Raw genomic sequence first — 25,407 nt, 5'->3', positions numbered from 1 at the left:
GACTATGGAATGGATGTAAAAATGATTTAAGACTCTTCCCTTAAGGGTTGTGGCCATTTGGCCATCATTTTCAATTATTGCTGCATATTAGGATCACTTGGAAGTTTTTAAAAAGCCTGAGCTCCTTCCTTTTGGCCTTCAGGGATTCTGACTGAAGTGTCATGTCCTGGGGCCCAGGCATTGGCTGAGAAGACCATTGCTTAAGACATTTACTTGGTCCAATGCACACCTCAAAGTGCGCCACATTGATAATCAATAGGAAAAAAAATAACCCACAGAACATTATTCTGATCTTCTGCAGGAGCTGTTAGGAGGTGGCTAAAATTTAATGGTTGAGTTTCAAAAGACCAAGATTTTGGAGGAGAATGTGCTTAAAAAATATAATGAAATCCCAAAGGGTGAATGTGGGCTTGCTCTGAAATCCAGAACAATGCTATACTGAAGTGCCAAGGAAAGTGGCCAGAATACTGAGGCCAGAGAGAAGCTTCCCTCCTAGGTAGTCTTCAAAAGGATGCCGAACCGTTCTCAGGAAGTGGCAGCCAAACTGAGCTCAGGCACACACCAGGGTCCTTGGAGTAAAAGGCTCCCATGGGGAGGGCAGAAGGGCCACTGGCAAAAGCAGAGACATCACTGGACTGCAGCAGGGGTGGGGGCTTCAGCAGAAACTTCCCCTCTCAGGGTAGCTGCTAGTGCCCTATGTGGATAGTAAGTTGCTAGAGGAGAGGGCGAGTGTAGGAGGAGCAAAGCTTAGTGCAGAGTTGCCTCGTGCATCTATGCATGTTCCCATGGTAGCACCCAGGGCACCCTCCTCCTGGGATAGCCTGCTCCCACCTTGAGAATAAAGCAAACCACGCCCTCCTCTACCACTCTTCTGCCCAAGTTATCCTTGACCAGCCAAATCTACTTCCCCTTCTCCCAGGAAAGGAGAGGTGCTCATTTTGTTCCCTACAACAGAAGTAAAATCCACATATCATGCCTATGAATTGGGGTAAGCTGATGGCATAATGCCACCCAAACCAGGATTCAGTAGGAGAAATTACATTTTTTACTGGAGAGCAGGCAGTGAGTTGACTGCTTTACTACTGGGTTCTACATTGTCATGTGGGATGAACTCCAGCATGAACCCCTCTGGAGCTTCAGATTCTGTGCCTACTTTTTTTTCCAATCTCTGCAAGAACAAAAGTACATATAACATGTTTGTCTAAAGCAAGGGATACCAGCTTTAATTTGGAGGACTCAATTAATTAACAAATCAGATGTTTGGCTCTTACACTCATCACTAAAAAGAGAAAGAAATGTACGTCACAAACAACCTAATCCACAACATTCCTTTCTATAGCAGTTGAGCCTCAGATGTTCAGGTGCACACAAATCACATAGCGTCTTGGTACAATGCAGACTGATTTAGGAGAGTCTGAGGTGGGATCTGAGATCCACCTCCAACAAGGTACCAAGTGATGTTAATGCTTCTGGCCCAAGACGGCAAGTCTCTGAAGAATTTTGGATTTGTCTATCAAGCTGGCCCTATCCTAACCAAGGAAAAAAAACATATTTAGGCAAAATCACAGCAAACATTTCTGTGAAGTTTCTGAAACACAGTTCTAAAATTCCTGGGAGATTTTGGAAATACCACAGTAAACATTTCTGAAATTGATAAAAAAGAATTACCTACACTCAGTGTATTATCACAGAGCTAGATGACAGAATTGTAGAAACTGAAAAAACCTTGAAAGCTCACCTACTTCTGCTCCTAACTGCACAGATGGGGAAACAGAGGACCTGAGAGAGACATCACTTGATCAACTGATTCCAGCTAACTGATTTCACAGCAAGCACGAAAGTCCAGGCCTCCTGACCGTCAGTGAAGTGTTATTTCTAGCCCTCTCTTACTTGATTTGGAGAAATATTCAGCCTTTTATTCTTAGACACTCCACTAGCAACTTTACCGCCCTAGCAGTGAAAATATTTTTTCTCCATTTTAACCGAAACACGTGGTGTTAAGTGCAAGAGCAGTTTAGCCCCATGACTGGACCGTGGTCCTGTTGCTCTTCCTCCCTTTAGCACTTGGATAATGGCCACTAAAAACACAGGGCACCACATTAACCCTATGGAAAATACCCCCAACCAGCTCTCCACGATAAACATAGGTGGAAGAGTTGAATCATCATTACTGGGAACAGAATCATAAAATACGTTATTTGTGACTTGGGAATGAAATAACAGAGTTAAAGCAATATTTGCATTACAGTGTGATAAGGTCTAGCAAAGTGAACAGTTCCCAGATAAGAATGTATGAAATAGGCTCCAGTGACTTGAAAGCTATAATTGACAATCCAAAGGCCACAATGGAACTTAGTAAAGATAACCACCAGCAAAGCATTTAATTGGATTTTAACTCTCTCAGGGTTAGGAGACAAACACCACAGCCCTCTCTGTTGGGTAGCCAGGAACCTAGTAGAGTGGTAGGGATCGTGAGTCAGGGGTAAATGCACACAGTATTTTCTCGGGTAGGCAATAAGTTCCCCTCCATCTTTGGATAGGGCAGGGAGAGGTAGCGTGAAGTCCTGCACATCACTGTGCACAGCTAAAAGCATGACTCCTGGGATATGCCAACTGATTTGTTTTGTCCTTCATCCCAGCCTCAAGGAAGAAAGAAATTCAGGAAGGGGGTAAAGGAATCTCTTCAATTCTCTGAGAAATAAAGGAATAAATCAAGTGCATTGAAAGTATATAGTTTTTGAATTACAGAACAAAATATCAACTCAGATGCAGAACAAAACACTGACAATAATTTTAAAAATCGTAACAGACAAGTTTCTTGGTAACCATAAAATTATTAAATTACCACATCAGTACTAAGACTGTAAAAGCAAACAGCAAATGACTTAAGAAAGACAAGGAGCTGCTGTTAATTCTCCTCCTCCAACAACACCACCACTTTTACTATCAGGTAATACAGAGTCACAACATACGTAAGTCAGAACCAGCCACCCCTAGTTCAGCCAATCCTAGTCAACCACATTTAAAGAGTACTTAACATCTTTGAGATGGTGATAATGCTATCTTGAAATGTGGTTGTTGGTGTTAACAGGAGATGGTTCACATAAAATTCTTGGCCAGCACAGGCACTTTCAAAACCAAGGTCCTATCTTTATAATCCATTTGCTCATTCTACAAGTATTTATTGGGCTCTGACAATCCCCTGTGTGCTGTTGTGACAGTGGGAGGAGAGTCGGCAGTTACAAAAAAAGACAGTCTTCACCCTGGAGAATTTTACATTCTAATAGTCAGGGTCGGGGGTTGGGGCAGGACGCACACACAAAATAAATAGACAAATATACACAATGCCAGGTGGGGAAAGTGCTATGAGGGAAAATACAGTAAGGTGAGAGAGTGGCAATGGATAGCAGCTTCCTGGAAGGCCTCTCTAATGAGGCCACAGCACATCACCAGCCATCCCCTGACTGTGAAAACTGCTTTTCGTAGTTACCTGCACAGTGGAGTGTAAAAATGCTACTGTGTAAAGCATCGGCTTCCACATGGGTAAATTGCTGATGTCCAGAAGGTCTTGATTAATTCCAGCAAATGTCCTTTTCAAACCTGCACGTACACCTTGGGGTGGCTCATTAGTGAATTTGAGAGAGGTCTGTCATGGAAAGAAAATGGTTGTTTTGTTTCTATAAATTATGATAAAGAATAAAATAGAAATTGCAATATTAGGCTGAGTATCTTTTATCTGAAATGCTTGAGACTAGAAGTGTTTTGGATTTCAGATTTTTTTCAGATTTTGGAATATTAGCATTAAATTATTTATGAGCATTTCCTTTGAGCATTACGTTGGCACTGAGAACGTTTCAGATTTTGTAGCATTTCAGGTTTTGATGATCAGATTCAGGATGCTCAATCTGTACGCCGGAAAACAATATGCTTATGATATATAAAGTGTGGACAAAGTTCAACACCGTATAAACTACGTACGTCGGTCAGAGCTGAAACTCACTAAACTAGTACCGAGTCTTAGAGCTCTTCTCTGGAAATATCTATTATAGTCTAACTTTGATGTCAAGATTTGGGCAGTTACAGTATTATAGTATAAGATTTTGCAGTCCAGACTCTACAGGACCAAAAAGCCCTGTTGTGTTCCCATCTTTCAACGGGGTCAATTATGCCATCTTTATTTCTATAACTCTCAGTGAAAAGACATTTAGTAACAAACCTGAAGCAATGTAATTGGAAATCTATCGTGGGGCTCCGTAGTTATCCATACTCGGAAAGACTCATCACTGGCTTCAGTGGTAATTAGCGTCTCTAGTAACTCCTCCATGAATTCCAGGCCAAGGTGGCAATTTTGCAGTAATACCCAACCACCCTGTATCCAAAAATGAGTTCATATTTATTTCTTATAACTTTTTTGCTATGATTTTAATAAAACAAAATGCACAAATTTTTTAAAAGCCATGTGAATACTCTTGAACGCATTTTTTAAAATTATATGTCAATACAGTCACTTCTCTGCTATTGGTACAAGCTAATTACTTAGAATCAGGTGGGTTCAAAATGATTGTATTCTGACACTCCTGGTTCATAAAGAAACAGAAATTAAAACTTCAAGGCAGACTTGTATATAAGTACAGTGTGTGCACCATCTAATGGTGGGAACAGGTATTATGGAATCAGTAACTTAAGTTGTCCTGCCTAAGGTAATTAGAACTGACTCACTCCCAAAACCAAGAAGACTGGTTCATAGTCATTCATAGTTACAAAGAAAGATACACATACTCTCCTGAAAGTTGGAGACAATACATTTGGTGACATTTACCACCATAATGCTAAGCTTTATTCTTTACCATCACTCCTCACACATTCCTGAAACCACATAACTTATTAAGCACTTTCTTACTTGATAAAACTACCTTAAACAATGTGTCACAAAACCATCACTGCCCTGTGAGAACACAGTTTCTTCCCCAGACATTTTAATACCCTTATATAAGAATCAGCTGGCTGGGCGTGGTGGCTCAGGCCTGTAATCCCAGCACTTTGGGAGGCTGAGGAGGGCAGATCACGAGGTCAAGAGATCAAGACCATCCTGGCCAACATGGTGAAACTCCGTCTCTACTAAAAATACGAAAATTAGCTGGGTGCAGTGGTGTGCACCTGTAGTCCCAGCTACTCGGGAGGCTGAGGCAGGAGAATTGCTTGAACCCAGGAGGAGGAGGTTACAGTGAGCCAAGATCATGCCACTGCACTCCAGCCTGGCGACAGAGCGAGACTCTGTCTCAAAAAAAAAAGAATCAGCTATATTAAACTACATAAAACTACAAAATAGCATGATAAATATATAGCAAAGTGTATATACGTATATCAAATGTAAGAGAAAATACAACTCACACCGGCTTAACTGTGCTGTCTATACAACCAGGGTTTCAGAGGAAGATGGAATTCCAGATTAGTCTGTGTTATCATGGACCCACTTGCTTTCTGATTCCCCACTCTGCGTTCCACAATGCCGGCTTTATCCTAAACGTGGTGTCCCTCAAGGCAGCAGCATGACTGCAGCTGCTCATGTTTTTCTTTTCTGATTATGCCATATTATCAATACGTACCCCATTTTGACAAACAGAGCATGAAGTTATAAAGGCTAGTATTCCAAAGAGGGTTAATGTGAACACAGCATTTAAATTAAAAAGTTTTACAGTCACAGAAACTGCAGAAATTTAAGGACCAAAGTTAAACTGTCAAATCACTCAATAGAGTAAAAGAGTTGATCCAGGTAAAAATAATTATGTATAATTGCTTTGAGATATACATGCATAAATTAAATAAATTATTGAATTTAATTAAGTGATAAAGATTAAGGCTTAGGGCATTTGAGAATTAATGACTAGCCGGAAAATTTGATGACCCAAGCAGAATTTTAGCCCATTAACCTCTCTGGTCATTAATTCCTAGGGAAAAGCTGCACCAAAGTTTGTACAGACATTCTGAGATCAAAAGCTTAAAAATAAACCAAGATCTTTTTTTATTTTTATAAATGGTGTAATTTCTTATTACAGCTGAAATGGCTATCTACAGAGCATTTCTAGAAAATTAATGACCTGTGTATTTATTAGGTGTGATGGGAAATATTTCTCAACACTCCATTCAGCTTGCAATTTTCGGTGAAAACCATTATCAACATTTAAACATAACATCCGTAAATATTTCTTATTTGCCTGAAACTATCCATTAATGAAAAATGAAAGTCTGCCTTTAACTGAAAATGGAGATTTAACTGTCCCAATCTGTCACTTCTTAAGTACCACCTATTAATATTGATCATGAAATTCCAAGACTGCTAGAGCTGCATTCTTAAGAGACCAGAGGTGTGTCTCCCAAATTATAAAACAAACAAAAAATCAGTGAAGATAAAATGGAGCATATACTATAGAAAATGGAATAAGCTTTCCACGGGAATATCAGGAGGAAACTGGATTGAGCTTTAACATTCACAGGCAATGATTAGCAAAAATGGAAAATCAGGATTGAGCATCATGAGAAGAACGTGGTAGCATCCATTACTGTGCTGTGGCAGGAGCAGTTGTTTCTTGTCACATACCTGCTGCATTGACATCTGAATCAGCTTTCGAGCATGTACTTCTTGTCCTTGCCCCATTGAGATGGTTCTACATTCTGTAACATAGGAGAAAGTTCACTATGATCAAAAATAAATCTTATAGCAGAATTCGAATGAAAAATTAATTTCTGAGTGATTATAGGCGCCTATTATTTCTAAGAAAAAAATATTTGCTGTTCAAACAGGGCTGGCCTTTGGTTTTGTGGATCAGAGAAATGCATGAAGCGGAAACCTGGAAAGGTGAGGGTAAGGGGCGGTCAGGAATGTTTTTTGGTAAACATACTTGTTTTATGTACAAATTCATGTCACAATCATAGAGGCCATTTACTTTTTCCTTTCCAATACCGATGATTTTATTTCGTTGTCTGCTCTGATTGCCCTGTCTACAACCTCCAATTACAAGTGGTGAGAGTAGACATCTTCGTCTTTCTCCTGATCTTGTGGAGAAGGCATTCAGTCTTTCACCATTAAGTGTGATGTTAACTGTGAGTATTTTTGTAGGTGCCTTTTATCAGGTTGAGAAAATTTCCTCTTATTCCTCGTTTTCTAAGCATATTTATCAATGTTTTCAATGCTTTTTTTTTTTTTTTGCATCTGCAATGGGGTAAATGTTTATGCTCCCCTAAACTTCTTATGTTGAAATCTAAATCCCAAGGTGATGGTACTAGGAAGCAGTATTAGGAGTGGGATTAGTGACCTTATAAAAGATGCCCAAGAGAGGCCTCTTGTTCATTCCACCGTGTAAAGACACAATGAGAAGGCATCTATGAATTAGGAAACAGGCCCTTATCAGATACTGATCTGCCAGGGTCTTGATCCTGGACTCTCAACCTCCAGAACGTTGAGAAATAAATTTCTGTGGCTTATAAGCTACCCAGTCTATGGTATTTTATTACAGCAGCTCAAGCATACTAAGACAGCATCTAATGATATGATCATGTGGTTTTGGTGTGTTATTCGACTAATACGGCATATTACATTGATTGATATCCACATGTTTGACAAATCTTATACTCCTGGGATTATTCACTTTGTTGTAGTGTATAATGTTTTTACATGGTACTGCATTTGGTTTGATGGTATTTTGCTGAGGATTTTGCTTCTATGTTCCTAAGGGATAATCGTCTGTAGTTTTTTTGTGTGTGTGATGTCTTTGACTGCATTTGGTATCATGGTAATATTGGTTTCAGAATGAGTTAAAAAGTGTTCCTTCCTCTTTTATTTTTTAGAAAAGCTTGAGAAAAATTAATGCTATTCTTTAAAAATTTGCTAGAATTCACCAATGAAGCCATCTGGCACTGAGATTCCTTTTGTGGGAATTTTTTGATTAATGAATCAAAAATCCATACTTCTTATGACTCTATTCAGATTTTCTAATTCTTCTTGAGCCAGGTTCAATAGTTATCTCTTTTTAATAATTTTTCCATTTCATCTAGGTTATCTAATTTGTTGGCATAATTTTTCACAGTATTCCCTTAGGATTTTTTAAATTTTGGTGAGGTCAATAGTAACATCGCTCTTTCATTGCTGATTTTAGTAATCTTCACTTTCTCTTCTTCATTCTTGGTTAGTTTAGCTAAATATTTGTCAATTTTGTTGATTTTTCAAAAAAGATACTTTTGGCTTCTTGATTCTTTATTTTTCTATTATCTGGCTTTTTTCACTCAAATATTTATATTTCCTTTCTTTTGACTACTTTGAGCTTAGTTTGCTCTTCTTTTCTAAGTTTCTTAAGGTAGAAAGTTGTTATTAATTTGTAATCTTTCTTCATTTAATATAAGGTAATGAATATTTGATATCTTTCCTGAATAACCTGGGGGGGGGGAAGATTGATTGGCATTGAAAAGTGAGAAATCTTCCCAACTCAAGTAAGGAAAGGGGCCAATGAGACGAGGCAGAATAGGCTGAGTTTTTAGAGGTGGGGGAAAGAGCTGCCAAGACATTGTAAGAGGGACACTCCAGAGAAGCATGTTTGCAGAGAACATTGGAGGAAGCGTTACAGGTGATACAGTGTAATTAAACTTTGGTGGTTTGGGTTTGGTTATAATTGTTTGCATTTGAAAGACTTTAGCAAAATTTTGACTGGCTTCATATTCCTTTCCAAAATTAGGCTTGTGTCCTTCCACATTTCCTCCTTTTTTGGACTTTTTATTTCTAATTAAATAATATATGTTCACATTAAAAGGTTTGAAAAAATACAGGAGAGTATAAAGAAGGAAATGAAAATCAGCAGTATCCTTCCCTAGAGATCTTTATTCTAATCCTTTAACATGCATAATCCACAATCCCTTACCTTCATTTCAAAATTCAGAAAGGTCTGAAAATGGATAATCAGCTTTTGGAGACAAAAGCTGACCCGAACAGACGTGAGGCTATGTGTAGTCTTTATTTGTCCCTATCTTCCTGAATATTTATGTTCTTACCTGCAGTGTGTTACATAATACATGGAAAATCACCTTTCTAAAAATCAGAAAATTCTGATTTCTGAAACATATCTGGCCCCAAGAGTTTAGAATAAGGGTTTGTAGACTTATCTATATTAAATTTTATATACATATATATGTATTATATATTATTTTATTTTATTTTGAGACCGAATCTTGCTCTGTCACCCAGGCTGGAGTGCAGTGGTGCAACACGAGCTCACTGCAACCTCCACCTCCCAGGTTCAATAGATTCTCATGCCTCAGTCTCCTGAGTAGCTGGGATTACAGTCATGCACCACCACGCCCAGCTAATTTTGTATTTTCAGTAGAGATGGGGTTTCTCCATGTTAGTCAGGCTGGTCTTAACCTCCTGACCTCTGGTGATCCACCCGCCTGGGCCTCCTAAAGTGCAGGGATTAAAGGCACTTTGTGTGCCAGTGTGTAGTCTTTTGTTCCTCACCCCCCTCACACCTTTTCTCCTGAGTTCCCCAAGTCCATTGTCTCATTCTTATGCTTTTGCGTCCTCATAGCTTAGTTCCCACTTATGAGTGAGAATATATGATGTTTGGGTTTCCGTTCCTGAATTACTTCACTTAGAATAATGGTCTCCAATTCTATCAAAGTTGCTGCAAACGCCATTATTTCATTTCTTTTTCTACCATACAGATGTTTTAAAATTCATCCAGTTACAGTATGTATCTTGTCCCTTTGGTTTTAGACTCAGGTATTATGATTTAAAAAATCTTAGCCACTCAATAGTTGAATATATTCTTTTTCTTCTCTTATAGTTTAATTTAAAGCACTTAATGCCTTACTCAACCTAGAATTTATTTTAGAGTTTAATGTGAGGTAAAACTTTTATGTTTTTTAAAGTTAATCTGTTATCTCAACACTGTTTTTACTGTCTAACCCATTTTCCTCCACTGATTGGAAATGCAAATCTTATCACATATTAAGCTATTGTATATACAAGAATCTAATTTTGGCACTTTCATTTTGCTCCATTGATTTGTTTATCTACTCTACACCAGTTACATGCTGATTAAATTATCGCCATTTGATAACATTTAAAAAATGGTGGTGCTGGTTCCCCATTATTCTCCCCACCCCCATTTCAAGCTTTCTCTATTTTTATTCCTGTTCATTTATAATTCTAGAAGATCTAATACCCCTCTACTGTCCAACTAGAAAACAATGCTGTTTGAGCTTCAATTAGAATTGCTCTCAATTTATAGATTAATTTAGGGAATTTTGACATCTTTACAATATTGAATCTCTATACTGGGAATGTGGCTTACCTCTCCATTTATTCTAACTACTTTTATGTCTCTAAGAAAGCTTTATAGTTTTCTTTAAATGAGTATTTTAAGAATTATTCCTCAGTTTTATTTTTTATTGCTATAATGAAGAGGAGTTTTACATCTTATTTTACAAGAAAGCATCATTTTTTATATATTTATTTTGTAAACAGTCACCTCACTGAACTATTAGACTATTAAGTCTAATAGTTTTTTCATTGATTCATTTGTTTTTCGTTAGACAGTTATGTTGTCTAAGAATAATGTTGATTTTGTCCCTCCTTTCCAGTAGTTACATCTGTTATTTATGATTCTTTCAACACATTAGCTATATCTTCTACAACACAATGCTAAATAACAGTGGCAATAGCAGACATCTGTATCTGACTTTAATGGATATGTCTCTAGTTGTCCACCAATAAGTATGACATTGATGTTTGGGGTTCACAATCATTACCATATAAATAAAATATCCTTCTGTTCCTACATTTCAAAAGTCAAATGTAAGTGTTGAATTTCTATAAAATGCTTTTATAGCACCCATCAAGATAACAGTATGATAGCTTAAGGAAAATTCTCTTATTGTTGTGATGAGATTTCTTAATACTGCATCTTCTTATATTTGTCCATGTGTTTGAACTTGAACAAGGCACGTTATTATTTGCAAGTTATTTTTTGATGTTCTACTGAATTCTTTTTCAAAGTCATATTCTGTCTTTCATGAACACACAATGATTGTACATATTTATGGGTACAATGTGATGTTTCGATACATGTATACATTGTGTAATGATCAAATCAGTTAATTAAGATATCCACCACAACAATTTTCATTTCCCTGTGTTGAGAGCATTCAATATTCTGTCTTCTAGCTATTTTGAGCTATATAATACATTTTTTACAATAAATTGTTGTTAACTATTCACTTTACTGTGCAATAAAACACCAGAAATCATTCCCCCTCCCTACTACCCTCTCTCAGTTTCTGGTAGCCACTATTCTATTCTAATTCTAAGAGATCAAATGTGTTAGATTCCCAAGAGGGAGATCATGCGGTATTCGTCATTCTATGCTCAGCGTATTTCATTTAGCGTAATGCCCTCCATATTCATCCATGTTGTCACAAATGACCTAGTGCCATTCTTTTTTATGGCTGAATATTATTCCATTGTGTATATGTACCACATGTTTTAATCCATTCATTTGGTGATAGATACTTAGGTTGATTCTATATCTTGGCTATTATATAGAATAGTGCTGCAGTAAACATGGGAGTACAGATAGATACCTCTTCAACATACTGATTTTGTTTTTTTTTTTTTAATTTTATATTTAAAACAGAAAAAAATCCTGTCAAAGTTTTCTTAATGATTCCATCTCTTTTGGATATATACTCGGTAGTAGGACTGCTGAATCATAGTCTAGTTCTATTTTTAGTTTTTTGGGGAACCTGCATAATACTCTCCAAAGTACTAATTCACATTTTCACCAATGCTATATGAGGGTTCATCTTTCTCCACATCATTGCCGGCATATGTTACTGGTTTTTTTTCATACAAGCCATTTAAATTGGGGTGAGATGGTATCTCACTGTAGTTTTGATTTGTGTTTCTCTGATGACCAATTATGTTGAGCCCCTTTTCATTTATCTCTTTGCCATTTGTGTGTCTTCTTTTGAAGTGGTGAAAGTGGGCATCATTGTTGTATTCCTAATTTTAGAAGAAAAGTTTTCAACTTTTTCCGTTTAATGTGATGTTAGCTACGGGTTTATCATATATGACCTTTATTGTGTTGAGGTACATTTCTTCAATACCTAATGAGTTTGGGATTTTTCTCACAAAGGAATGTTGATGCTTTTCTGTGTCTATTGAGATGATCATATGGTTTTTGTCCTTCATTCTGTTACTGTGATGTATCATACTTACTGATTTACATATGTTGAAACATCCATGCATCCCATTTGATCAATGTGAATGATCTTTCTGATGTGCTGTTTGATTTGGTTTGCTAGTATTTTGTTGATGATTTTACATCTATGTTCATCAGGGATATTGGCCTGTAGTTTTCTTTCCTTGCTGTGTCCTTGTGTTTTGATATTAGAGTAATGTTAGTCTCATAGAATGAGTTGGAAAAAATTCCTAGCCACTTCAATTGTTTGGAATAATTTGAGAAGAATAGGTGTTATTTCTTCCTTAAGTGTTTGACAGAATTCCATAGTGAAGCCATCAGTTCCTGGGTTTGTTGTTGTTGTTGTTGTTGTTGTTTTGTTTTTGGATGGGAGACTTCAATTACTGATGAAATCTCATTACTCATTATTGGCTGTTCAGGTTTTCTAATTCTTCATGATTCAATCTTGGTGGGTTATATTTGTCCAGAAATGTATTCATTTCTTCTAAGTTTTTCAATTTGGTGGCACATAATTTTTTATAACAATCTTTAATCTCTAATGATGTTTTTTATTTCTGTGGTATCAGTTATGTTGTCTCCTTTTTAATCTCTTTTTTTTTTTTTTTTTAGTCATATCTCTTTTTTTCTTTGTCTGGCCAAAGATGTATTGATTTTATCATTTCAATAATCATTGCTTCATTTTTGTTGATCATTTGTACTTTTTAAAGTTTCTGTTTCATTTATTTCTAGTCTGATCTTTATTATTTCTTTTCTTCAAATTTCAAGTTGAATAATTCCTTGAAATGCAACATTAGATTGTTCACTTGTGATCTTTTTACTTTTTGGTGTAGGCATTTATTATTCTAAAATTCTTTCCTTGAAGTACTTTTGTTGAATTCTGTAGATTCTGGTGTGTTGCATTTCCATTTCCATTTGTCTCAAGAAATCGTTAAATCTCCTTTTAAATGTCTTCTTTGACTTATTTGTTATTCATGAACATACTGTTATATTTCCATGTATTTGTACAGTTTCCAAAGTTCCTACTGTTATTTTTAGTTTCATTCCATTGTGGTCAAGAAAGATACTTGGTAGGTTTCCAGTTTTTGGTTTTTTTTATTTGTTAAGACTTGTTTTGTGGATTTACATATGATCTATCCTGGAGAATGTCCCATGTGCTGTTAAGAAAAATGTATATTTTACAGCTATTGGATGGAATGTTCTATAAATGTCTGTTAGGTCCCTTCGATTTAGAGCATGGTTTAACACTAATGCTTCTTTGTTGATTTTCTGTCTGGGTGATTTGTCCATTGCTGAAAGTGGGATGTTGAAGTCCCCTACTATTATTGTATTGCAGTCTATTTCTCCCTTTATGTCTATTAATACTGCTTTATATTCTTAGGTGCTCTGATGTTGGGTGCATGTGTGTGTGTGCACGTGTGTGCACACACCCTTGTTATATTTACCCTTAGTCACTTTATAATGGCCTTGTCTCTTTTACAGTATTTGGCTTATAGTATATTTTATCTGACAGAAGCATAGTTACTCCTGTTCTTTTTTTGATGCCCATTTGCAGAGAATATCTTTTTCCATCCCTTCATTTTCAGTCTGTGTATCCTTGCAAGTAAAATGAGTATCTTGTAGGCAGCCTGTAGTTGGGTCTTTTTAAAAAATCCATTAAGCCACTCTGTGTCTCTTAATTGTAGATTTTAATGCATTTACATTCAAGGCAATTATTGATAGGTAAGGATTTACTACTACCATTTTGTTACTTGTTTTCTAGTTGATTTGAAGATCCTTTTTTCTTCCATTCTTCCTCTCTTGCAGTCTTCCCTTGGTTGGCGTTAAGTGATTTTCTTTAGCAGCATGCTTTGATTCCTTACCTTTTAATTTTAGTGTATCTAATATAGGTTTTTGCTTTGTAGTTACCATGAGGCTTACCAAAAAATCTGATATTTATAACAAGTTTTATTTTGTTTTGTTTTGTTTTTAGGGACATGGTCTTCCAGACTGGAATGCAGTGGCATGATCACGGTTCACTGCAGCATTAACCTCTGGAGCTCAAGCAGTCTTCCTGCCTCAGCCTCCTGAGGAGCTAGGACTACAGTCACACCCCACCATGCCTGGCTAATTTTTATATTTTTTGTAGAGATGAGGTTTTGCCATGTTAACCAGGCTGGTCTTGAACTTCTGGACTAAAGTGATCTGCCTACCTTGGCCTCCCAAAGTGTTGGGATTACAGGTGTGAGTCACTGTGCCTGGCCAATTGTTATAAACTGATAACAACTTAACTTTAATTACAAAGAAGAAAAGAAGCTACACACCTTGACTTTATTCCCCTCACACATTTTGAATTTTTGATATTACAATTTACATTTTCTATATTTCCTATTTCTTAACAAATTATTGTAGGTATTACTAATTTTAGTAGTTTTGCATTTAGTCTTCATACGAAAGATATGAGTGATTTACATGCCACAATTTCAGTATTGGAGTAAATATTATGTTAGCATTCTTTTCATTGGTCTGGAGAACTCCCTTTAGCACTTCCTGTAGGACAAGCCTGATAATAATAAAGTCCCTCAGCTTTGTTTGTCTGGGAAAGTCTGTATCTCTCCTCCATTTCTGAATGATAGTTTTGCTGGGCATAGTATTCTTGGTTGGCACTTTTTTTTCTTTTAGCACTCTGAATATATTGTCCCACTCCCTCTTGATCTGCAAGCTCTCTTCTGATAAGTCCAATGACAGGTGTATTGAATCTCCGTTATATGTTATTTCTTTCTCTCACTGCTTTCAGAATCCTCTAATTGTATTTGATCTTTAAGAGTTATAATTATATAATCTTGCAGTATCCTTATTTGAGATGAATCTGATGGATGACCTTTAACCTTCCTATATCTGGATATTTGTATCTTTCTCCAGTTTTGGAAAGTTTTCTGTTATTTCTTTGAATAAGCTTTCTACCCCTTTGCTTTTCTCAACTTCCCCTTGGGCTTCAGTAACCTGAATATTTGCTCTTTTGCTGTATCCCATAGATCCTATAGCTTTCTTGTTCCTTTTCATTGTTTTTATTTCTCCTTTACTGTGTATTTTCAAATAGTGTATCTTTGAGTTCACTGATTCTTCTGTTTGATCAGTTCTGCTGTTAATGTTTCTATTGCATTTTTCATTTCATTCATTGTATTTTTCACCTCCAGAATTCCTGGGTGTTTTAAAATATTTCAATCTGTTAAGTTTCTGAATTGTTTCTCTGTGCTTCCTTGAAATTTATTCAGCTTCCTCAAAACAGTTATTTTAATTTCTTTGAGAAGTCACATATCCCCCTTACTTTAGGGTTAGTTTCTATTGCCTTAGTTTGTCTGTTTGGTGGAACTGTATTTCCCTGCATATTCTTGATGCTTCTGAGTGGACAACAATGTCTGTGCATTGACAGATTAGGTACTTACTCCAGTCTTCACAATCTTGCTTTGTTGGTGCCTGCTCTTCTTCTGAAGAACAGAAAAAAATTCGAATCAGAATGACTGTTGTGTTCCCTGAGCCTATGACTACTATAGTTGTCTTATCACTGGAGGTTTCCCTAAGTCCAGGATTGCCACAAGTCTCATGAGAGCTCGAAAGTTGATTCAGCTCTCTGCCTCAGACCGACCTTAAGAATACCCAAGGAGGGTGCCTGAACTGTGTGAGAAAGTTGGTCAGGGACACAAGCCCAGAAGCCTGTCCCAGTGGCCCAGATGGGTTGTTTTCCAGCAGATCTCTGCACAGATGGAATAGTTTCCAATTGCAGCAGAAGGGGCCAGAGCTGAGACTGGACCCCTTCGGGACTTGGTGTGGGGCAGCAGCTGGCAAACCCACCTCACTGGTTCAGATAGGAGTGTCTCCCAGCAGGTCTCTGCACAAATTGGATAGTTTCCTGACTACAGCAGGAGGAACTGGTGCTGAGACTGGGCCCTTTTAGGATCTTCTGTGGATGATGGTGGAAGAGCTTATCTCATTGGCTCAGAAGGGCATGTATCTCCCAGTAGATCCCTGCACAGGTAGGACAGTTTATTGACTGCAGCAGGAGGGGCCAGAGCTGACAGTGGGCACATTTAGTATCTGCTGTGGTACAGAGGTTGATGATCCCTTCTTGGAAGCTAAGATTTCCAGGCTGCTAGATATGAGCAAGCCTCCTTCTGGGCTCTTGCACATTTAGCTCTGAGTTGGGACCTCAGCGGAGGGGAGATGGAGACAAGCCACAGGGCAACTTTCAGGTTCACTGCCAAGATAGATGTTGGCAAGCAGATGAGCCTCTCCACTGAGGCACTAGTGTGCCTGATTCCACCTGCAACCCCTGGCAGTTGGTTTTAGTTGCAGGCTCAAGGCCAAAAAGGGCTGTAGCCAAGGAGCCATTTCTAGGCTTCAACCTGAAAGCATAATTGGCAGAGCTGCCATTTGGGTGTCAGTTTGTACTCTCAAAACAACCCTCCTTAGAATTGGAGGATTCTAATATGGTTTCACAACCTTCTACCTATATCCTGAGGCTCTGAGAGACTTTGTCTGTAGATGGATACAGAATTCCTGATGCGGCAGTGGGATATTAGGGAGGGATATATGGAGGGATATGAGACATCTTGCTGATGTCACTATAAATTTATCTTGCTTGTGATTTGGTTAAGACCCCTACATTTATATTAAGTAGGACTAATCTGTGGTTTTCTTTTCTTTCTTTTCTTTTTTTTTTTTTTCCTTGAGACAGTTCTACTCTGTAGCCCAGGCTGGAGCTCAATGGCACGATCATGGCTCACTGCAACCTCTGCCTCTTGGGTTCAAGCTATTCTCATGTCTTGGCCTCCAGAGTAGCTGAATTACATGAATCCACCCATGTCCAGCTAATTTTTGTATTTTTAGTAGAGATGGGCTTCACCATGTTGGTCAGGTTGGCCTCAAATTCCTGACCTCAGATGATCCACCCACCTCAGCCTCCCTCCCAAAGTGCTGGGATTATAGGCATTAGCCACCACACCAGTCCAATTTCTTTATTTTACACAGTTACTATCTGGGTCAGTTTACTATTTCAGAATAATGCAAATAAAGAAGAAAATGGGCCACATGAAGTGGTTCACATCTGTAATCCCAACACTTTAGGAGGCCAAGGAGGGAGGATCACTTGAGCTCAGGAGTTCAAGACCAGCCTGGGAAACATAATGAGACCTCATTTCTACACACACACACACAAATTGCTAGGAGTAGTGTCATGTGCCTGTAGTCCCAGCTACTTGGAAGGCTGAGGTGGGAGGATCACTTGAGCCTGGGAGGTCGAGGCTGTAGAGAGCCAGGATTGCACCATCATACTCCAGCGAGACCCTGTCTCAAAAAAAAAAAAAAAGGAAAATGTATTCTCTTTTTCCATCTTTTGGAACCGAATATACCATGTGAGAGTTCTTGAAAGTTTTAAAGGACTTATCAGAAAATTACCCACGCCTAGAGCTTTGCTGAGATAATAATTTTAAAACTTCTGCTTTTTCTCTCCTTGATTATTGGTTTATTCAGGGTTTTCTACCTTTTCTGAGGAAATTTTCTAAATTCGTATGTTTTATAAATTTGCCAATTTTAGTGAGATGCTCTAATTTATTACTGTAATTACAAACCATTCTCTCATTATTTAAAATATCAAAATATTGCATCTGTTCATATTGTCATATCAGTTTTCCCACTTCTACTTTTGTGTACTTGTGAGTTTTTATGGATTTGTTCTCTTTTGTTTGTTTTTAGATGTTCTTTTTCAGCCCATCCTTCTTCTGAGACCTCCCTCCTCCCCTATTCAGGTTCCCAGAAGGGCTCTCATGCTAAATTCATCTGCTTTCTCCTTTGCCAGGTACCCAGTACTTTGTGCAGAGTTTATCTGCTCCAAATTTCTCACTACAGATCTTGACCAGTACAAGACAATATCCATAACCTGAAGTTTTCCTTCTCTTTTCCTACAAAAACTTATTTGATTCTGTCCCATCCTTATGTTACTTTCAGGTAACTGGTTAATTCATTCAATGAAAACAATGCGAAAGAATGAAAAAGAAAGACCAGTTAGATCACTGAAGTGGGGTTCCTGAGATAAGTCCTGAACCAGATCTGCCACCAACTAGATCTGGGGCCTTATCTCCAGACCACAGTTTTCCCCAACTGTAAAAAAAAAAAAAAAAAAAAAAAAAGTTGGATTTCAAGATTTCCAGTATCATTCACCTTAAGCATTCTGTAATTATTTATTATCTGGATTTTCAAATAAAATATTTTTATGATACTTTAGGTTCTGGGGTACATGTGCAGATCATGCAGGATTGTTACATAGGTATACACATGCCTTGGTGGTTTGCTGCATCCATCCCCCTGTCATCTACATTAGGTATTTCTCCTAATATTATCCCTCCCCAATCCCCCCAACCCCTGCTATCCTTCCTCTACCCACCCGCAACAGGCCCCATGTGTGATGCTCCCCTCCCTGTGTCCATGTGTTCTGACTAAATTAACATGTTGCTCTGTCTGTGTAATAGTTCCATTTTAACAGCTGTCTTTGGGACTTTCAATCCAAAGCAGCAAGCAGCATGACATTTCCTAATACTGCTAAAAATGATTTGGCAATAGGATTCATTTAATCCTTCAGTGTTAAAACCAAATCTATGCTGTTTCAGTATCCTAATAATCATTTAGGATTATTTGGGTGCCATTGCACTCCAGTCCGGGTGACAGAGTAAGACTCTGTCTTAAAAAAAAAAAAGATTGTCGTTGAAAAAGTAAAGTAGCAACAAGAAATGGAAATCAGCAAAGTGCCGAGCAAAGCAGTATGATGACACTGAAGGAGTAAAGGAGATAGTGCGAGTCTGCCCTTTTGTACTCATTCAATGTCAGTTGTAACTTCTCCCAAAGGAGACCTTCAATTTCTTAATTATGTTCTCAAATGACAATATTTGGAATGGCAACTCTAGTTGAATACTCTTTCTTCTAGGGATTGTATCTTCTTCTAAGAAATGCTCCCCATATCAGCTCCATACGTAAGGTTTCTGCTATGAACCTATCTCCAGAGCAACAGCTCATTGATTGGCCAAGAAAGGAGTGAATGACCAAAGCTAAGCCAAGGAGTTACTTCCCTGGATATTGGGACTTGGGACCAAGACAATAAGAGGAGTTTCCCTGAGAGTGCTGAACATTCTGAGCACGTAAGCAATGAGGCCCATGAGCCACCAGAAACCATACATTCTGCGATGTGGAGTATAATGGTAAGTGGCAAGAGAGAAAAAAGACACTTGTGAGCAGAGAGAAGTGAAGCATAGAGGCAGCTGGATAAACACTTACAGAGAAAAAGATTTGAGAGAGATTTGCAAACTGTAAGCCTACTAGAGAGGCATCAAACTTAGATAAACTCAGACAGCTGGTGTGCTACAGTAAATACTAGAGAAAAACTGCCTACTTTGAAGATAGCTAATGATACTCAACCATGAGCAATTGCCTATAGAACCTGGGAGCTCTTTGCATTGGTTTAAGTGCTCAGATAGAAGACCATGGCCATTCTCAGTGGAACACTGATCCACTGAGAACATACAACAGCAGAGTGACAGCAAATAGAGCAAAGTCTAGATGAGAAAAGATGACCTGAACATGGACCATGCTACCATAAGCTTATGATTTGTGCAGAGGGACATGTGACTAGTACATGGACATGACTGAACTGATTTTATATCATGCTCATGTCGACTATGTAATAAATTCAATGTAATTTAACTTCACAGGATAGATCGAGTGATTCATAATCAATCACTTAAATACTCAAAAGGCATGAGTGGATTAACCCTACAAGGTATAGTTATAGATACCTGAACCTAGAAGATTGCAAATAGCAATGTCAACAACATTCAGATTTCTCAGAGTACGAATGAAACAAGAGATAAACAGTCCTTACACAATGGCTCAGTCCTGTCGAGATGTGCTCTGCATTCCTGTCCTTTAGTCCTACTGACTCAGTCACACTTATAAACACTTTCATGTTTGTAACTTCCTGCCCTGTCTCCTTCCCCTGGAGTAATTTTCTATCTCCCACCATCGCACCATATCTATTTCTTAAGTTCCTACTCAAATATCATTGGTGTGATGTTTTCCCCTATACCCCAGGCAATCTGAGTAGCTTTGAATCCTGTGATCGGCCACTTCTATGAAACAATTTCTACAGTTGTCACATTGCCTTAAATTACATGTTTACATGTCTGTCTTTTCAGCTATGTCGTATTCATCGCTGTACTCCTCAAATCTAGCACACTGCCTGTACTGAATGGTTACTTAGTGAAAGCATGAAATAATTAATCCCTAATTACTATGCATTATAATAATGGTTATAAGTTTTTCAATTTGTGACAAAATTAACTCTGCTGTAATTTTATATAGATATGGTGATAACATAAACTTTGGTCATTGTGTGTTCATTCATGTTAGTCAGCTATCCATGCAATACAGCTATCTCTTTAGAACCTTAGGACTTAAAAACACAACCAATCAAAAAAACAGTATATAGTAGATGAGCGCATTCTTCTCTAAACAAAGATACCTATATCATAACCTCACTTTAGGAGGTATGAAAGGATGAAAGAGGAATACATTTGATATTTTTTGAATTCTGTTTTAAATATATTTCTAAGAATCAGCTACGAAATTATGAAAGGCAACATTTGGGGCAAAAAATATGAAAGTGTTGCTAGATGTTGTAGATTGCTGATCCTACCCAGTTTCAGTTTCTTGGCCAATGCATCAATTTGATTGGTGGGGTCAGACCCCATGGACAGGAAACATATCAGAGGTGTCCGGGTATCACTTTCTTCCCAAGTTTTCTCCAGATTTAAGATAACTGGTTCTGTGTACTTCTCCTCCAAAGAATCTGCGATATACTTTCTTGCTTGAAAAACAGTACGGTCTGGGCACCAAGACCTAAAAATGAATACAAGTTAGCCAAAATAAACTAAATGTGTTTTTTTTTATTCTATCTAATTCTGAGTAAGTAAAAACACACATTTAATTAGCAAAAGGGCAACAAGCTAATTCCTACTTTTCCACATCTATGTAAGAGGAAAGGCAAGGTTTTCTATCCATGGAGGAACACAGGTTTAATTGCATGGCTTTGGTGCCAGCCAGGAACTGGCAAGAAGTAGGGCAGAGCCCATAACAACACAGTGCCCTCTATCAGCTCCAATACCTAGTAGCGGCTGACCTGCTACACACTCTGAAGCTCCACACCTTCAGGGGAAGAACCAACGTGCCAAAAATGCCAAGAGTAAGTTGGTCAGCAAGCATCTGTGGCATACCATTTGTGTAGTGCACACCATAGTAAGTTCTACACACGCGGACACATTGGATAAGAGTCATTTAATACTGACATGATGGAGCACAGATAAGTCCCACAGACTCTTTTTTATTTATTTATATTTTGCTACTAGATTGCACTATTTGACATAGATCTAATTTTAAAATGATGGACTAAATAGAGATACATTTGGTCCAATAAAATCAAGTAGCCCTTTTATTCTCTGCAGACTATGAGGTCAACATTAGTGTTGTTCTGGTCACTCTTGAAGGGGACAAGAGCTACAAAATAACTTTTTCTAAGAAGTGCAAACTTTAGTGTATAACATTAGGAAAGATAAAAACGGCTTCAAAATAACCCTACCTCTCTTCCTTTTTCATTTGGGGGCCTCATCTCCCCTGCTTTACTCTTCTGCCTGACCCACCAGTCATATACACACACACACACACACACACACACACACGCAGAGAGATTTTTCCAATGTGGAATGTCTCTTTGAGTTACAGGGTACTGAGAAAATGTAAAAAGTGAAAAGAGAGGGGGATTTTCTTCTTTAATGTCAATTTCAAACTTTTGTTTCCATTTTAATAGCCAAAAATAGCATTATATATATTTCAAATTCAGTGCAATATTGGTTTTTTTCTCAAATACAATTTAACTTTAGCTTATAAACTGTCTTGTAACTGTGTGAGGTCTGTTTCTTTTTAAAGAAATAAATTTAATAATAAATGATTTACACTCAATGGTAAATCATGAACAAAGTGAATAATAAAAGCATATTTTTCACACTTTTTGCTAAAAACACTATCATTAATACATTGTCAAAATACATCATTCCCTGCCATCATCACCATTTTATTTAAGAACTGCCATCTAAAAGCATAATCTGGAAGTACACACATTTCTTACAATATTAGATTTGTGCAAAAAAATTGTGGTTTTTGCCATTACTTTCAATGACAGCAATACAGTGAAGTAAACTCATTGAGATAAAATCTGTAATTTAGCGATATTTTGAGTGATGCTTCTAGGTCTGCTCTCACCTGATAAGTAAAAGTTTACGGCAGGTATCTAGTGAATCGTTATATCCATCAGGGATAATTTCCTCCTCTGGAGCATCTTTATCAAACCAGCTTTTCCACCCCTTCTCATTACGAGATATCTAAAAGAAGCAAGCCAATTAGCAAGTCACAGAACTATATGTAATTGGAATATATTAGAAAGGATTCTAAATCACCTTAGAGGGTTATTCTTTACAGGCAGATAATTTTTCAAGCGTAACAACACAGTTTAAACCTTTCTTCAGGATCAATGACTTGAATAATGTGGATATTACTATTCCCTTTCAGTTCTTCTTCCATTATTTTCTACATTATTTGCTATGATTAGGATCATGTGTCGACTGCACCAAATAATTGGGCCGGAAGAAACACAAATCAAGGTTCCTCAAGCTTGGTAGTATTGTCATTTGGATCTGAATATTTTTATGTTGGAGGGGGGCTGTCCTGGGCATTGTAGGATGTTTAGCAGTGTCCCTATCCATTAGATACCAGTAGCAACGTCCACTCGGGTCCCAACAATCGAAAATGTCTCCAGACATGGCCAAATGCTCCTGGGGGTGAGTAGATTATCCTCAGTTGAGTGCCACGAACAGACCATTCGGATAACCCAACCTCTAAATGTTGATCTCTACTTAAAAAATAGTGATAGATGACAAAATCAAAACTTTTATTTTCCTAGTGATCCTCCACCTTGAGACCTAAGACTTAATAATGAAAGGAGTCTCTCCAAGAGCTGGTCTCAAATATTGTTCAGAAGCATGAAATAAGGTTTTAGAGCATGAAATCAGGTTTTTAGAGGCAATAAAAGGTGCTCCCTGCAGCCCAAGTGCTATCAAGACTAATTATAAAAAGTATAGATTATTGAGCCAATCCCTGCTCTTCAGCAACAATCAAGCTGGGTTATTTAGACAGTGTTTGTAAGTGTGCTTTTAAAAAAGCCATGGCAAGCAATAATAGCAAATGGCAAAGGCTCATATAGCTGATACCATGTGCCAGACTTGAGGATTACACTTTTTCCTCTATTACCCCTACTTTTTATTGAGGCATAGAGAGGTTAAATAACTGTTCAAAGTCTCTAATCTATGATGTGAACAATTCATCATACAGGATGGAATATATATTAATAACAGAACAGTTACTCTGTAACTCAGTTGTTCCCACTTTGTCCCTGGGTCACTAAAAGATGAAGGGGATTTCTGAAATATTTCACAACTGCCATCTATCTCCTGAACATTGCAGCAGCTCTCTCTGGTTGGCTGCCCTCAAAGAAACTGCCTGCATGGCAGGGCCTGAATGTCATCAGCCCTACATTGCTGCACATGCACCTGTGCACTGCTGCCCATGGTGCCCCCCGCAGGCCTCCTCCACAACTGCAGCTGGAGAGAAGGAGGCACAGGAAGAAAGTGGATGACTATTCTTCATCTACTGACCTTCCACCTGCTAATTTTGACTTGACCACACTAGAGCTTCTGGGGTGAGCTGCAGCCACGATGGTTGATAAGATGACTTCCAGCCCCTGGATGTCCACCTCCATTTCTCATTCATTTTCCTGTCCCTTGGCCTGGGATGCCAAAGTCAGGGCAGCTGCTCTTTGAGGTTATTTTGTTTCAGTTCCCGACACCCACTCTGCTGGGAGAACTGACCTTCTGCTTCCTCCTTTCCTTCCCACAGGCAGGCCAGACTAATGGCCACCTGACTGAGGGTCTCCGCTGAACTTTTGCAACCTTCCTGAGAACTGCTCCTCACCCCACTTCTGGCCTGCCTGGTGGTGGAAGAGGAGTTGGATAGAAATAACTCTTGATGGCACGGGAAGAGCATGAGCTTTGCCACTTACTGACGATGAGGTCTTGGGCGAGTACTTAACCTCTTTGTATCTCCATTTTCTCATCTACAAATTATGGTTAATAACCCTGCCCTTCCGTGGCAGGGTTGTTGTTGCAAAGTACTATCCCATAGTAAGCGGTAATAGCTACTAGATTCTACATCATGAGTACTTAAAATCTAGTTGGCAGAGGCAAACAATAATAAATATCCTTGTGTCAATATAAACCATCAGTAGAGGACATGGGTTTGAGTGATTTTCCTAGTGGTTCTTGATGATCTCCCTTCCCAATCTCTGACCAGACAGAGATCACTTCCTTTTTCCAAGCATTTGTTTGTGCTTGGAGAACTGATCTGCGGTGGTACTACAAAGCTCACTATCCAACCACAGATGGAACCCAGAGAGTTTATCCAATTGACTCTGGCCCAACCAGTCTGAATATGTAGAGTCTACACAATGTTTCAGAAATGCCACTGAACAAACAGAGGCAGCTAACACAGTATATTGGGTGAGGGGCTGGTGATTACAGCGTGAGGCTCTGCCAACTTGTCGTCTACCTACGGCCCTATCTGTCAGTCACTAGCGGCCACAGGAAAATAATGATTATTGTCATTTGACACTGGGAAACTGCAGGCTCCATCAGTAACAGGCAGTTGTAGCCAACAGACCCCAATAAGAAACAGCTATCTTTGAGGCCAACAATCATATGAAAAAATGCTCATCATCACTGGTCATTAGAGAGATGCAAATCAAAACCACATTGAGATACCATCTCACGCCCGTTAGAACGGCGATCATTAAAAAATCTGGAGACAACAGATGCTGGAGAGGATGTCGAGAAAAAGGAACACTTTTACACTGTTGGTGGAAGTGTAAATTAGTTCAACCATTGTGGAAGACAGTGTGGCGATTCCTCAAGGCCTTCGAAATAGAAATTCCATTTGACCCAGCAATCCCATTACTGGGTATATATCCAAAGGACTA

At 38.2% G+C, this 25,407-nt stretch overlaps 1 protein-coding gene across 8 annotated transcripts in view; it reads right to left on the bottom strand.

Annotated features, from left to right (window-relative positions):
* DNAH8 (dynein axonemal heavy chain 8) overlaps positions 1 to 25,407 on the bottom strand; it is a 346,427-nt gene that overhangs the window by 67,662 nt on the left and 253,358 nt on the right. For 7 of the 8 annotated variants that reach the window (XM_054254946.2, XM_054254948.2, XM_054254949.2 and 4 more), the window contains 5 exons: positions 22,584 to 22,702; positions 20,965 to 21,167; positions 6,599 to 6,672; positions 4,217 to 4,369; positions 3,491 to 3,646 (listed from right to left, as the gene is read on the bottom strand). In XM_054254946.2, the coding sequence (XP_054110921.2) occupies positions 3,491 to 3,646; positions 4,217 to 4,369; positions 6,599 to 6,672; positions 20,965 to 21,167; positions 22,584 to 22,702 (705 nt within the window). Of the gene's footprint in view, positions 1 to 3,490; positions 3,647 to 4,216; positions 4,370 to 6,598; positions 6,673 to 15,546; positions 15,713 to 20,964; positions 21,168 to 22,583; positions 22,703 to 25,407 lie in introns of those variants that run through there. The other variant, XM_054254951.2, reaches the window with a different exon arrangement.

Source organism: Callithrix jacchus, chromosome 4 (genome assembly GCF_049354715.1).
Source record: "Callithrix jacchus isolate 240 chromosome 4, calJac240_pri, whole genome shotgun sequence".
Classification (NCBI taxonomy): domain Eukaryota; kingdom Metazoa; phylum Chordata; class Mammalia; order Primates; family Cebidae; genus Callithrix; species Callithrix jacchus.
The sequence above is the reverse complement of the archived record's forward strand: the minus strand, read 5'-3'. Positions and strand labels throughout refer to the sequence as shown.